We start from the raw sequence: 14,032 nt of genomic DNA, 5'->3' as shown, positions 1-14,032 counted from the left end.
CTGCTGTAGCGGTGTCCTGTCTGTAGCCGTGTTGCTAGTGCGAAGGAGGAAAGGGATGGAGCCAGCTGCCGTGTATGCTATGCTTCGCCATGTCCATTGTCCGCGCGTGTTGCGATCATGTCTTTTGTTGACCATTTCAACCCAAGTGCAACCAATAGTCCCAAATCAACGCCTCCCGTGAACACCATGCTGAAACCCCAAGTTCTTGTTCGTTAAGTAAAAAGGCCGTGTCATCGTCGTGATAGCGACGCTCGCCGACTCGGCCGCTGGCCAGAGTCCACCGTGTGCCTGCGGTGTGTCGCTTCGGTACCGCTGTCCCAGTCCTACTTGAGGAATCGCAGCTTCCTCCGCATGAAGCTGGGTCTGTGCGAACCCTCGGACATGGTTGGAGACGAGTCGCCGGCGCCGTGCGAGAAGACGCTGTCACCGTCGCGGCTTGTGCTTGGGCGGCCGGTGGAAATGCTCATGACGGGCGCCACCGGGTGGATGCTAGAGCTCGACCGTGATCGAAGACCGTCCGTGCCGTCCATCATCGAGTCGGGCGCATCTTCGTCCTCTTCGAGCAACGGATCGATGTGGTACTTGGCCTCCATCTGGGGCGTGATGCGGCCGTGGCTGATGGTTCGCTTGTGCCTGTGTCGAATAGAGCGTCGCTTGCCGATTTTGCCTGCGGTGAGGTCGTCTTGGGAGATGAAGGCGTTGGGTGAGAGATCAGCCTCGGGATGTGGCAAGGTTGTGTTGGAAACTGGGACCATGATTAGCAACGAGAAAGAGAAGGCAATGACGCTCGAGATGCATCACATACCGCCATTAAAAGGTTCGGGGAAGCCAGTGTCGTGTTGTCGCCTGGATTCTACAGAGGCTGGCGCTGTGGTTTCGTGCATGTCTGGGGAGGCCATGATGGCTGGCTGAATAGGCAGATTGTGAGCCTCAAGTGGTGTGGAGTATTGACAGGTGTACGTTGCCGATGCAAGTGGATATGAGGGGGGATTTATGTAAAAGAAAAAAAAAAGAATAACGTCAGGGTAGAGCCGGTCGAAGTCAGGATGGGCGAGACATGCAGTCCGGTCAGGCGGGCGAGACGCGCAGTGTTGGGCCAGGCGGATGTATCCCTTGTCTAGGTGAACGGAGGATCAATGAGATGCAGTGGTCGGTCAGAGAGGCGCGAGACAAAAGAGGGGTGGTTTCAGTCGAAGAAACGGTTGGCCGACGGCAGAAAGAGTAAGAAGAAAGCTGGATGGATGGGGGACAATGTGTAGGCTCTTGTTTGCTTGTCGCCTGCCGATTATCCTCCTTAGCGTCTTGGGCAATGACGAGGCCTTCTCGTTTGGGGCATGGGGCGGTAAAAAAGTGATTCTCGAGATGAGATGAGATGACGGGCCAGACGGAGCGAAGAAAGCTTGGAGATGGGGCTGGGACGGAACGGTGTATAGCAATGATGAGACGAGCGAGGGGAGAAACTTTCGCGTCAACCGTCTTGGGGATGGCAGGGTAATGAATGGGTTGGAAAGGGTTCAGAAGGGGACCGGTTGGGTTGAGCCTCCTTTCGCGGGGATACCGCTATGCAAGCCATATCCCTGGGTGCTTCTCGAGATGACAGACGAAAGCCGACATGACGAGAGGCCAAGAGCACGGACGATCGGAGCGTAGCGCGAGTCGATCGACTTCAGAGCTCACCACACTCGACCTCTGGCCAGCACCCAAGGGCACCCAGGCAAGCCAGGCTAGGGCCATCTTTCTTAGGCTCTCTAGGCTCTCTGGGCTTTCTTCCTTGGGTCCCAGTGAGGGGGCAGAAGTCTTGCCAAGAGCAGGGGCCCGAGTCGGACTTGTTGGGAGCAAGATGAACAGGACAGGGGGCGGGCCCAGTGACTTTCGAGGGCAGGCATGTGCTGAGAAGGTGTTCGGAAGTAGCGACGGAACTGAGCACTGGCACAGGCACTGGCACTGCCAGTCAAAGCCACGGTCCGTTTCCCTGCGCCTCCCAGTGGAAGCACGAGATGATGAGGGTTGAGAGCCGCAGGCGAGCAAGCCAGGAGATGGGGAAGAGGTCAGAGAGGCAAAGGCGGGCTTACCTGTCCCAAGGTGGTAATAAACGGGCAAGAGCGGTGCCGGGATGCCGGGGTTAGCGTCAGGCAGCGTAACTGGGGGCGCTCGCTGGCTGATGACTCGTGTTGGCGAGGCCAGGTGGGCTGAAGAAAAGGTGGCTCCCCCACTGAACAAGCGCGCAGTTGTTTAGGTAGGTAGGTAATTGTGTTGTAGGTGGCGGGAGATGAAGATGTTCGCGACGTTGTCTGGCTAGTGGGATGTAGGTTGAGATGTAGTTTGGGTGGCGGGATTTAGCGGTGAGGGAGTTAATAAGTGCCCGGAGGTTGCTCTTACCTCCCGGATCCTGCTGACCATTTATCCGTTGGGGACACAGATGCGTGAAGGCACATGCAGATGCAGTAGGCAAGCAGAGCAGAGCAAAGCAATATGTGGGAAGCAGCGAGTCACTCATGGTCGCTGGCTCGCCCTATGAGGCTTCCCCGTCACTGCTGAGGCACCCAAGGCACCGAAGCCATCCCACCCTTCCAAGCACCAGGCGGCTGTCACCTTCTCCTGCTCCCCACCTGTCCCGCCGCCGCCGCTCGCTGAATTTACCTACCTTACAGTGCTATGCTGCATTATCGAGGCGCCACGGATCGCCCATCCAAGCACCCGAATGTGGCAGCAGTCAATTGCGTGTCCGTCTCCCCTGGGCGGGCAGGCTGGCAGGGCACAACAGACTGGCCAAGGAAGCCCGTGGAAAAGTGCTGCCCGTCGACGGCGTGCCCGGCTGCGTCCCCGCACGGCGATCACGAGCAGCGCATTGCACAGCATTCGCCCACTCATTTCGCGCTGTCCGACCCAGCAGGCCCCCCAGACACCGGATGCGCAGCCCGCAAGCAGGTGCAAGTCATGTCTCGCCCGAGGCATCACCACTGGCCGCGCCCTACACCGACTGAGCATGATCTCAAGGTCACGCCCATTGACATCTCATCCCACCTCAATCATCTCACGTCACCTGCCAGCACCTCTCTCTCTCTCTCTCACACACACACACACACTCTCTCTCTCTCACTTTCTCTCTCTCTCTCAGTCTCAGAAAACGCACGGAGCGACGTCGTCCAGGGCATTTGCCCACCCTTCGCACCCCCAAGTCCCCGATTGGCCAGCGCTGATGCAAGCCGAGGCTGCAGCCGCAGTCGCCTGAGGCGAGCTCTTACGCGGCCTGCGGCGAACCCTCCACCTGCCCTGCTTGCCTTGCTGCCCCGGCTTGCCTGGACCTGCGCTGGACATGCCACGCCACCAGGCCGCCAGCCCAGCCCTGCCCCGCACTTGTCCTTACCTTACGTTAGCAAGTTAGGTCGCAGACTGACACTCTGGCCAGTGGTCAGTGGTCAGTGCCAGTGACGCTGCCAGCTAGTCGTCGTCGCTCTGCTCGCTCTGCTCGCTCTGCTCTCTCGGCATCCCGAGACAGGAACGACGAAGCCGATCCCCGTCAGCTCCACCTCTTCCTACGGGCCGCGTCAGTTCGGGAAGCCGAAGCCCGAGTCCAAGTACCCTCCTATCGCCGTGCCTTCTTCCGTGCTTCCGAAACCGATTGTAGGCTTGGATCTCTCAATTCGGACGAGCTCTTCAAACATGAGCTTCTTCCAGAGTCGTCGTCATCTGAATCTGTGACAGACCAATGTTGGGGTGGTGGAGCTGCCTAGGTGAGGAAGCTAACGTCACCGAATGCACAGCCAACCTACTTGCCATTTAAGAGACTTTCGAGCCCGGGCTGAGTTCAAATTTATAAGGCGATGCTGATCCAATTTTAGAAATGCGTCACTTTCCAATCCCCTCACACCGATGAGGCGGTAATCTTTACCTCTACTTAAGCTGTCAACGCATGTGATAGACGCCACACATCACATGAACCTTCACGTGCATCTTATTCGTATGACCGCATGGTATGGTATTAGGTTGCTTGTATTAACAGGTCATGAGGACTCATTACTAGTTCGCCACAGGAAAGGTAAGAAAAAAAAATCATCGCTCTACGGGCTGGTATCATAATCATTGCGTAAAGTTCTTTGCAGGCCTAGGCCTTTTTCATGTCTCTTGGCCACACGTGGCGGCAGCAGCGTGTTGCCGTGCGGCCTCACGCTCAGCGGCGCTGCCACCAGTGATGGCGGGTGTGGGCGACGGCAGGGGGCGAGTGGTAGTCGGCCTTGCGGCGCTCGGCGCGCTTGCGGTTGACGCGGCCGGTGCAGCAGGTGAAGAAGAGGATGATGGTGGCGAGGAGGGAGCAGATGGCCGACGCGAGGACGCACCAGAGGGCGGCGTCGTAGTAGGCGTGGCTGTCGGGGTTGCCGCCGTTGTCGCGGCGGTTGATGCGGCGGCGCACGAGGTCCATCCAGACAAAGTCGCAGGCGAGGGCGGCGACGGTCACGACAAAGGTGATGCCGGCGACGAGGGACGACAGGAAGGAGCCGAAGAAGCTCGAGCCCAGGGACAGGGCGAAGCCGACAAAGGCGATGCCCGCGCCGATGGGGTGCAGGATCATGACGTTGGTCAGGGCCTTGGAGGTGCTCTCGGTCCAGTCGGAAAAGTCGGTGCCGTCAACCTCCCTCAGGATCGAGGTCGGCGAGTAGCCGATGCTGGTGCGGGAGCAGCCGCTGATGAAACTCGTCAGTTTGTAGTTCACGCTGCTGTGTGTGCTGGGCTTATAAGACTTACCGGCCGCGAACGTCGTGGACGCAGTATCCAAATGTACCGAACGATATGTCACCCGAGTCACTGCCGAGGTTGACGGAGAAGAGTGAGAGGGAGTTGACGGTGGGTGCCGTGATGGACGACACGATGAGGAGCACCATTGCCAAGAACAGCAAAAAGGTGCCGAAGTGGTTCACCAGCGCGAGGACACCCATTTTGACTGAGGTGATCAAGTGTCAATGTTGGATAATGGAGAGTGTTCGAAGTTGTCTGGATGGAGTTGACGTTGATAGAGGGTGTAAATGGTAGTTAAGACCACTCGTCGCCGGTAACCTGGTTGATACTGTGTAACGAACAGTTCTCAAGGCTGTCCGAACGGAGCGAGGCACAGCCATATAAAGACTCACGACAGTCAAGCCTCTTGATCCAGGAACGCGTATCAGGGTCGTGCATGCTGCCGTCGCATCCAGGGATCACCACGTCAGGGTCGTCAGACGCAGCCAACATCTTGAGGGTTGACCGGGGGAACAAACAAGGAACATGCTGAGCCTGGTGATCGGCACTCGCAGGAGCGTCGAAGGAACCAATGTGGCACGGCTATCAATTCCGCGTGTACGTCACAGGGTGGTGTCGACCGCCTGTGGGCAAGCCACAACTCTGACGATGCGCCGCCCTTCACCCCGGACAGAGAGACCCTCAGAACCGTGGAAGGTGGGCTCGATCTGGATTTGTTTGGGGAGCTGCCCGTTCCCCGTTTGTTCGTTCGTCCGTTGGTTAAACTTTGGCGTCGAGGAGCAACAGGGGGGTGGGCCGCCTGATGACGTCGAGATACCCGTTTAGGCTGGACCCTGGAATAGCGCCAAGGTAGCTCCCGATATTCATTGGCTTGCCTACTTGGGGATGAGGTAGCCCGGTTTCCTGACAATAAGCTTGTGTGTTTTCCTTCACAGCAATCAATCCGGTTCAAATGGCAAGCTAGCACCTGGCCTGCTTCTCTACGCCCAAAAAAAAAACATGCTGCACCAATGAAAACGAGCGTGAAAGCAGGGAGAGCGGTGAATGCCATTGCGCGATGATCTTGACTTCGCCCACCATGTGATGATCGCACCTGGTTTCTGTTCTGCATTTTCCACTGCAAATCCCCAAACTACCTGGTATGGTCGAATGGGCTGCCTCCTGCCACGAAAGCAGCAACAAAGTCTAGTTTGTAGCACAAGCCCCAGCGCTGCACTGCGCAGCACAGTCGTACCATGTAGTTCCAAGGGGCCCCAGACCTCTGGTACACCAACAGCCTAGCGAAACTTTACGCTGAGCCCTGAGCCTGACTCACTCGGGTGAGGCGCAATTTGCCGACCTCGCGGCGCCTGATTGCGCGTCTCTAGGGGTGTTCTGCCTTGGTTCTGGACCACGCGATGGAAAGTCTGCATGTTCCATCCAACCATTGAACGTGTGCCGTGTGGCTCGGTGCGTCGTCCAGGCTTCACAGCTTCGATCTCGTCTCGGCCGTCCTACAGAAGCATCGGGGGCATCGAGGCTAGTGACCAACATTTGCCGAAGCGTGCCGAGCGCCACAGCAAGACGGTTGTTCGAGACAAGTCAAAGGGCCCCAACGTCGTGGACCACGGCGCACGTTGAAGGCATTCCAACCTTGTTTTGTGTCATTTCACAACAGCCGTGCCGGCTGTTCTGATGCTGGCCGATCAGCCGCCCCCGGGCCGATACTAGGGAATCTCTGCTCGCTGCCGTCTCAGGTCGTTGCCGATGTCGTTGTGCTCTTCTGCCCACCGGTGACGTCTCCCGTCTCCTGACCTTGCTGCTCAACCAGATGCAACAATCCCTCCGTGACGGCTGGCATGTCGCGCTTCTGTTTCTGACGGAGCAATCTTTCGGCCCTCGCGCGCTTGTGCGGATCGACCGACTTGCCGCCGAACAGCAGATCCTCGACGAGGCGGCTTTTGTCCAGATCTGGGTCCTGCCCGCCCGATTCCCAGTCCGACAGACCGTCCGCAGCCACGTCAGCGGGAAGCGACCGCTTAAGCAGCGACGACATGATGGTCTCGCGTCGCGCGTCGGCCCAGGGGCCGTGCAGAGGTGAGGCGCGGATGGCTGCCGAGTGAATATAGTCGGGTGCCGGAAATATGTGGAGCTTAAAGTCCTTCTGTGTGGCCTGGCCTTCGACGCGAATGTTCGATTCCGTATCGATTTGGCTGTCGGCGGCGCTGTTGAGGATCGGTTCGGTTGATGGGTTCGTCGTCAGGAAAGTGCGGACCGAGCCTTTGGAGTCGCCTGTCGCGAGCTGGTACTCCAAGGGGCTACGGCGGATGAGTTCGCTGGCCGATTCGTTGTCGCTGGCGACGGAAATGAAAGAGGCATCATGGTCCTGCAGACATGTGTGTTAGCACCGGCAAATGCAAAGCTGAGAGCAATGTGGTTGATCGACGTACATCGAGTTTCCGAAAGACCTCGATCTTGGCGAACTTTTGCAGCGCGTGCAGCACAGCGCGTCGCTCGGGAAACTTGACAGGCGCCGGCACCACCGTGACCTGGATAGTCCGGGACGCTAACTTTTTGGACAAGTCTCGAATGACATTTGCACCTCGCGACATTGCTGGATTGGCGAAGGGCGCTGCGTTATCAGAGAAGCTCACCAGTCTTGAAGCGTTCTTGCTGTCAAAAAGGTCGAGCGAGCTTCTTCTCCTTTCGCTAGAGTCCCAAATGGACTGTGCCGAATACTCGCTTAGACACACGCGACACGGTGTGGATGACGGCGTTGTGATGCCCCGCCATTTCCAGGGCCCCTCGACGATGATCGCGATGCAAGCCGGATCCTGCTTCTAGAACATACCTTCTTCTCTCGGATCCAGCACTTGTCTTCAGAGACTCGAAAAACGGCGTTATCCTGCAAGCAGACTACCTCAACCATCAAAACACCCTCCGAGAACCTCTGATCAACGCACTACCCACCTCAAAATGGCCGCCATTCTCGACGCCGACGCCATGGAGCCCAGCCTCCAGTCGCTTCTCGACCAGCGCTCGCTGCGTTGGGTCTTCGTCGGAGGCAAGGGCGGTGTCGGCAAGACAACCACGTCGTGCTCCCTCGCCATCCAGCTGGCCAAAGCCCGCAAGTCCGTCCTCCTCATCTCTACCGATCCCGCGCACAACCTGTCCGACGCCTTCAACCAGAAGTTCGGCAAGGAGGCGCGCCTCATCGATGGCTTCGACAACCTCTCCGCCATGGAGATCGATCCCAACGGCAGCATGCAGGATCTTCTCGCCGGACAAGACGCGCAGGAAATGGACGCTATGGGCGGTGGAATCGGCAGCATGATGCAGGACCTCGCATTTGCCGTGAGTGACCTCGCGTCCTTCTATGCAGGACGTTTCTAGGCAGGACGAAATCCACTGACACGAGAGCTCCCCGCAGATCCCCGGCATCGATGAAGCCATGTCCTTCGCCGAAATTCTGAAACAGGTCAAGTCCATGTCCTACGAGACCATCATCTTCGACACGGCGCCGACGGGCCACACCCTCCGTTTCCTGCAGTTCCCCTCCGTCCTCGAGAAGGCCCTCGCCAAGGTCTCCCAGCTCTCGACCCAGTACGGACCCCTCCTCAACGGCTTCCTCGGCCAGGGCGGCCAGCTGCCCAACGGCCAGAACCTTAACGACATGATGGCCAAGCTTGAGACGCTGCGCGAGACCATCTCCGAGGTCAACGCCCAGTTCAAGGACGAGAACCTCACCACCTTTGTCTGCGTCTGCATCGCCGAGTTCCTCTCGCTCTACGAGACGGAGCGCATGATCCAGGAGCTCTCCAGCTACGGCATCGACACCCACTGCATCGTCGTCAACCAGCTGCTGTTCCCCAAGAAGGGCTCCGACTGCGACCAGTGCAACGCCCGGCGCAAGATGCAGAAGAAGTACCTCGAGCAGATTGAGGAGCTGTACGACGAGTTCAACGTCGTCCGTGTCCCCCTGCTCGTCGAGGAGGTGCGCGGCAAGGAGAAGCTGGAGAAGTTCAGCCAGATGCTGGTCACGCCGTACCAGCCGCCTGAGATGGATTAAGGCAGCAGCGAATCTCGGCATGACATAATTCGTGGCAACAGGAGTCTGGTGGCATGGTGGACGGGGCATGAGGCACGTAGCAGCGCATACAATACAGTCACGAATCTACGATACCCAGTAGAGGAAAAGAAAGTTTGTTTTTGAAGAAATATTCATTCAACGGAATTCTGCCTATCATGTGTAAAGCTAGAATCCTTCGCTGCATCTCTTGAAGAGGGTACATGCCCTCGACACGCAGAGGCGGATCTCTTGATCTCACGTCGTGCCCTGACAGCTAATGGCAAGTATGTGCCGCAGTCATTGAGTATAACCTCCCAAGCCAATGCAAACCCATGGCCTACATGCCAGTTCCGTGCCCTCCCTGAACGCCAGAATACACAGACCATGTCCAAACCGAGATACGAGGGCAAGACCGTGCCCTTCGTTAGAATGCTGGGAGACCCTCCCATGCGACGTGGGTGCGTGGGAAATAATGTTACAAGTCGAATGTCCTTGCCGAATGGCCCATCAAGTGCTGCCAAACACACAGGCAGGCTGATTATAGCTCCCGGTAGTCGCTGGGGCGAACGCGCTTCTGACGGTTCTGGTGACGGTGGGGGTTGACAGGTCGACGGAAGTACGCTTCCTCGTCGTTGCTGGGCTGGGTGAAGTTGTGCCTTTGTTGATTGTTGAAGTTGTTCATTGCACCAGCCGGCATGCCGTTCATACCATTCATCCCCATACCGTTCATGCCATTCATCCCCATGCCGTTCATGCCGCTCATGCCGTATATACCGTTCATCCCCGCACCCATGTTGAAGTTGCCATTGAACATACCGCCCATGTCAAAGCCACCGTTCATGCCGTTGAATCCAGGCATGTTCATCATGGGGTTCATGCCGTTCATCATAGGCATTCCCATGTTCATGTTGCCCATATTCATATTGGGCATTCCCATGGGGTTGAAACCCCCCATGTTCATCCCGCCAAAGCCCATCATTGGGTTCATGGGCATACCATACATGTTGTTCATGGCTTGCTGCTGCTGCTGCTGCTGCTCTTGTTGTCTCTGCATAGCCTTGGGGCCCTTTGGAATCTTGGGGTTCTCCAAGAGGTCGTCGGCAGGCCGTTTCTTCGAGTTCGCGTCCGTGGACGACCCACTCTCAGCACCGGCTACGACTGGGGTTGCTGTTGATGATTTGGGTGTATCGGCCGCAGGAGTAGCTTTGGAAGGTGAATCAGGGACCTTGGGAGACTGTGCCGGCTCCTTCCTGGACTCACTGACTTCGTCTGGTTTCGCTTCTTCCGCCTTCTTTGTCTCCTCCTCAGTTGGCTGCTTAGGCGACGCTGTAGCGACAGGTGCAGCCTCGACAACGGGGCTTTTGGGTGCAGCCTTCTCTTTCATGTATTCGTCAATGTTCTTGACGGCTTCGTCGTCAGGCTTGAGATCGTCAATCAGGACACTGTCCGTGTTGCAATTCGGACAGACAAAGTCCGACTCGATGAGAGCATTGGTAATGCAATCATTGCAATATGTCTTCTGGCAGCACGGCGTCTTCATTGGCTCTACAAACATCTTGTTGTCGATCGAGCATGCCAACCCCTTCTCCTGCAACTCCTTGTCACCCAGGGCGATAGCCTTGGCGGCTGATGCCGACGACTTAGCCTTGGCCTGGAACTGCTCCCAGCCGGCCTTGTCGGGCTCAGCCACGACAAAGTCTCCATCAGCGTTGACCATGATTCCCGAGGGTCTCTTCGCGTCATCATCACCATTCTGCGCGAGGGCAACCGACTTGTCGACGGTACGCAGAAACGATCGCGGGATGCCAGTAGTACGCTTGACACGGGGACGGTTGTCAAATTCAGGATCATCATTGGTAGGGCAAAGTTGGATCCAGTGGCCTTTCTCTCCACACCGGTAGCAAATGTACCCGTTGGGGGGGTCGTGGTCAGGCACATTCGCAGGGCGCTTTGCACCGCCTTTGACAAAGACAGGGGTTTGGCTGCAGCGTTGGTTAGATCGGGATAGATTGTGGGCTGCGGAGTGATGAACATACTGTGACATCTCTTCCTGTTGGGCCGACCACTGCTCGCTTTGTGCGGCGAACATGGCTGCCATCTTCTCCTCCTCCGTCATGGCGCTGTTCATCTGGCTGAAAGCATTGGAAGCCACCTTGGCTGTCGCTGATTTAACCACTTGCTCTTTGCGGGCAGAGTTTTTGGCCGACGCAGGCATCTTGCCGGAGACGTAACGAGCGCCGCGGCCTGCGCCAGGCTTGGTGGCCGGGAGTCTGCGAGCAACCACGGTGGTCGATCGCGGGATGATGGTCGTATCATCGTCGTATTCTTCGGCAGCGTGTCAGTACCTCATCAAAGTCGCAAGTTCGAGAGACAAGATCTTACCTTCGCTGTTATCCTCTGTATATATGGCAAGATCAAAATCGGTACCGTCGCCGAGGCCGCTCTTGAGAATGATGTCGCGCTTCAACTCAAACACAGAGATACCAGTGCCATCGAACTCGACACGAGTCGGCTCTTTCTGCGACTTGAACTTGAAAAAAACGGAAGAAGCCATATCGATAGTCGGATAAGGGGTACGTGTGTTCGCACTGCAGTCGAAGGGGGAGGTCTTCGGGGCAGGAAAAGAATATGCTGAGAAAAGCGTATCTTGCGACTACTGTCTGTCCAGAAGCTAGGTTGACTGCTTTGATTGTACTGTAGAGCTCGACGATCGCACGCGACTCCAGTTATTGTTTTTGTTCTTTGCTTTGATCTCTCGCGCTGCACCTTTCAAAGGAGGGAGAATCAATTCTGATTGTCTTGAAAAAAAAGGAACGAGCAAGATAGGGTCAGGTGCTGTACGAAGAAGAGAAAAAGAGTACAATGCCCAAGAGGCTGGCTGACACTAAGGTTGGCAGAAGGTAGCCCTTTTGAGATCCTCCTCGCATTCCCAGTCACTACTATTCCTCGAGAACCATCAGCAGAACAGCCTGTGTACGCCCGGCAATCCTCTCGTTAGTACAATCGTCGCGAGCCACAACCTTGCGCCTGCGTGGGATGCTGTCAGCCGGTCGGAAGAGAGCAACAGCGCAATCGATCAGTCGTCGTGCGGACGTGCGGTCTCTGGGAATGTCGTTCCGTAGTGCGATCGAGGAAATTTGCTGAAGACAAATACGATCGCGACGACGGTGGCCAGACGAAGCTCGTCAAATTCGGCGATAGGTAGATGTCGTGGTTGTCGGTGGGAGATGAAGATGGAAAGAGCAAGAGAGGAGAAACCAGGCAGAGATATGGCAAATGAGGAGAGAAGGGGAAGGAACCTGGCGGGCCTAACCCTTCACCTTCTCACAGTTGGCCGGAAGGGGACCTCGGGTGGGGGCATGTTCCAGCCAGCGTAGGTTATCTAGGAAGTACCTCTGAGTCACGTGGCGGCGGCGTCTGCAGAGTTCTGGCCGAGCTGTGCTTTCATGACTAATACGGATGCTCGCCGGCAGAAACGGCAGAGCAGAAGCTGCACGTTGGCCCAGCAGGGTTGGTGTGCCGCTGGTTGCCGCCCGACTACCCCGCCAACTACCATCTCTTGCTTGCCCTTTCCTGCAAGAACCGCGATTGTGTGCTGAGGAAGGTGCTCGTTACGTATCTCACAGCTACTGCGCCTGCCCAATGAGCAGGTAGCTTTCAAGAAACGGCGTAATGCCCCGCATCCACGTCCCCCTCCTTCATGCTCGCCCTCTCTATCGACCTCGAACAATATTTACGAGCTCGATTCCCTTCTCCTGGCCAACTAGACAGCACCAACAACCTTTCGCCGCAGCTCGTTCCTACCTGACATCCTCCATAAAAACGCACCAGGCTCGCAAGATGGCTCCTCAACTCGACGGCTTCTTCAAGCAGGTCGACACCGATGCTGACCACTTCATCGAACGTCTCCGCAAGGCCGTTGCGATCCCCTCCATCTCGGCGGAGCCTGAGCGCCGCCCTGATGTCGTCAAGATGGGTGAGTGGATGGCCAACGAGCTGAAGTCTCTTGGTGCTTCTGTCGAACTCCGCGATCTTGGCGAGCAGCCAGGCAAGCCCGGTCTGCACCTCCCTCCCTGCGTCCTGGCCCGCTACGGAAACGACAAGAACAAGCGGACCATCCTCGTCTACGGACACTACGACGTCCAGCCTGCCGACAAGAGCGACGGCTGGGCGACGGAGCCCTTTGACCTCACTGTGGACGACAAGGGCAGGATGTTTGGCCGTGGCTCGACCGACGACAAGGGTCCGATCCTCGGCTGGCTCAACGCCATCGAGGCACACCAGAAGGCCGGCATTGACTTCCCCGTCAACCTGCTCATGTGCTTCGAGGGCATGGAGGAGTACGGCTCTGAGGGTCTGGATGACCTCATCGTGGCCGAGGCCAAGAAGTACTTTGCCGATGCTGACGCTGTCTGCATCTCGGACAACTACTGGCTGGGCACGGAGAAGCCCTGCCTGACCTACGGTCTCCGCGGCTGCAACTACTACTCCATCGAGGTGTCCGGTCCCGGTGCGGACCTTCACAGCGGTGTCTTTGGCGGCACTGCTCAGGAGCCCATGACGGACCTGACCCGTCTCCTCGGCTCTCTCGTCGACACGGACGGCAAGATCCAGATCCCCGGCATTGCGGAGCAGGTTGCGCCCGTCACCGAGGAGGAGGAGTCTCTCTACGACAACATCTCGTTCACGATGGACAACATCCACGAGTCCCTCGGCAGCAAGACGACCATTTTCGAGGACAAGAAGTCTACTCTGATGGGCCGCTGGCGCTACCCTTCTCTCTCCATCCACGGCATTGAGGGTGCGTTCTCTGCGCCGGGTGCCAAGACGGTCATCCCCGCCAAGGTCATTGGCAAGTTCTCGATCCGCACCGTGCCCAACATGGAAATTGAGAAGACCAACGAGGCCGTGTACAAGTATGTGAACGACCAGTTTGCCAAGCTCAAGAGCAAGAACACCATGAAGGTGTATGAGCAGCACTCAGGCAAGTGGTGGGTCGCGTCGCCCAAGCACTGGAACTTCTCCGCTGCTTCCAAGGCCGTTGAGCGCGTGTGGGGCGTCGAGCCCGACTTCACTCGCGAGGGTGGCAGGTATGTCGATGCATCCCGTGATCTTCTGTTTCGGAGACTGACATGTTGTGACAGCATCCCCGTCACGCTCACCTTTGAGCAGGCCACCGGCAAGAACGTCCTGCTGCTCCCCATGGGCAGCTCGACGGACGGCGCTCACTCGATCAACGAGAAGCTGGAC

At 57.3% G+C, this 14,032-nt stretch overlaps 6 protein-coding genes across 6 annotated transcripts in view; 2 read left to right on the top strand and 4 right to left on the bottom strand.

Annotated features, from left to right (window-relative positions):
* Window positions 1–926, bottom strand: VDAG_00030 (uncharacterized protein). The gene is made up of 2 exons (XM_009651407.1): window positions 806–926; window positions 1–745 (listed from the first exon to the last, which is right to left on the bottom strand). Exons 1-2 carry the CDS (start codon window positions 897–899, stop codon window positions 324–326), a joined length of 516 nt encoding a protein of 171 aa, XP_009649702.1. The 5' UTR covers window positions 900–926; the 3' UTR covers window positions 1–323.
* A 3,245-nt stretch (window positions 927–4,171) lies between these two features.
* Window positions 4,172–4,934, bottom strand: VDAG_00029 (uncharacterized protein; the record flags this gene model as incomplete). The annotated part of the gene is made up of 2 exons (XM_009651406.1): window positions 4,172–4,682; window positions 4,744–4,934. 2 exons carry the CDS (start codon window positions 4,932–4,934, stop codon window positions 4,172–4,174), a joined length of 702 nt encoding a protein of 233 aa, XP_009649701.1.
* Window positions 4,935–6,466: 1,532 nt separating this feature from the next.
* On the bottom strand, window positions 6,467–7,325 carry VDAG_00028 (uncharacterized protein; the record flags this gene model as incomplete). Its single annotated transcript, XM_009651405.1, has 2 exons — window positions 6,467–7,099; window positions 7,164–7,325. The coding sequence occupies 2 exons, from the start codon at window positions 7,323–7,325 to the stop codon at window positions 6,467–6,469; spliced, it is 795 nt and encodes a 264-aa protein (XP_009649700.1).
* Window positions 7,326–7,689: 364 nt separating this feature from the next.
* Window positions 7,690–8,782, top strand: VDAG_00027 (arsenical pump-driving ATPase; the record flags this gene model as incomplete). The annotated part of the gene is made up of 2 exons (XM_009651404.1): window positions 7,690–8,067; window positions 8,144–8,782. The coding sequence occupies 2 exons, from the start codon at window positions 7,690–7,692 to the stop codon at window positions 8,780–8,782; spliced, it is 1,017 nt and encodes a 338-aa protein (XP_009649699.1).
* Window positions 8,783–9,056: 274 nt separating this feature from the next.
* VDAG_00026 (MPE1 protein) lies at window positions 9,057–11,336 on the bottom strand (the record flags this gene model as incomplete). Its single annotated transcript, XM_009651403.1, has 3 exons — window positions 9,057–10,764; window positions 10,819–11,107; window positions 11,165–11,336. 3 exons carry the CDS (start codon window positions 11,334–11,336, stop codon window positions 9,321–9,323), a joined length of 1,905 nt encoding a protein of 634 aa, XP_009649698.1. The 3' UTR covers window positions 9,057–9,320.
* Window positions 11,337–12,587: 1,251 nt separating this feature from the next.
* Window positions 12,588–14,032, top strand: part of VDAG_00025 (cytosolic non-specific dipeptidase) — a gene marked incomplete at its 3' end in the record, with an annotated part of 1,641 nt that continues 196 nt past the window's right edge. The window contains exons 1-2 of the mRNA XM_009651402.1: window positions 12,588–13,872; window positions 13,927–13,969. Coding sequence (XP_009649697.1) covers window positions 12,623–13,872; window positions 13,927–13,969 — 1,293 coding nt within the window. The 5' untranslated portion in view covers window positions 12,588–12,622. The remainder of the gene's footprint in view (window positions 13,873–13,926; window positions 13,970–14,032) is intronic.

Source organism: Verticillium dahliae, genomic scaffold (genome assembly GCF_000150675.1).
Source record: "Verticillium dahliae VdLs.17 supercont1.1 genomic scaffold, whole genome shotgun sequence".
In the NCBI taxonomy this organism is placed as follows: domain Eukaryota; kingdom Fungi; phylum Ascomycota; class Sordariomycetes; order Glomerellales; family Plectosphaerellaceae; genus Verticillium; species Verticillium dahliae.
This window is presented reverse-complemented; position numbering and strand designations above follow the sequence as displayed.

Bases quoted from the DNA above. Each gene is read 5' to 3' on its own strand.
- VDAG_00030 (XM_009651407.1), bottom strand. From the start codon at position 899: ATGGCCTCCCCAGACATGCACGAAACCACAGCGCCAGCCTCTGTAGAA. The intron at 746-805 runs GTATGTGATGCA...TCATGGTCCCAG, and splicing joins CCCCGAACCTTTTAATGGCG to TTTCCAACACAACCTTGCCA.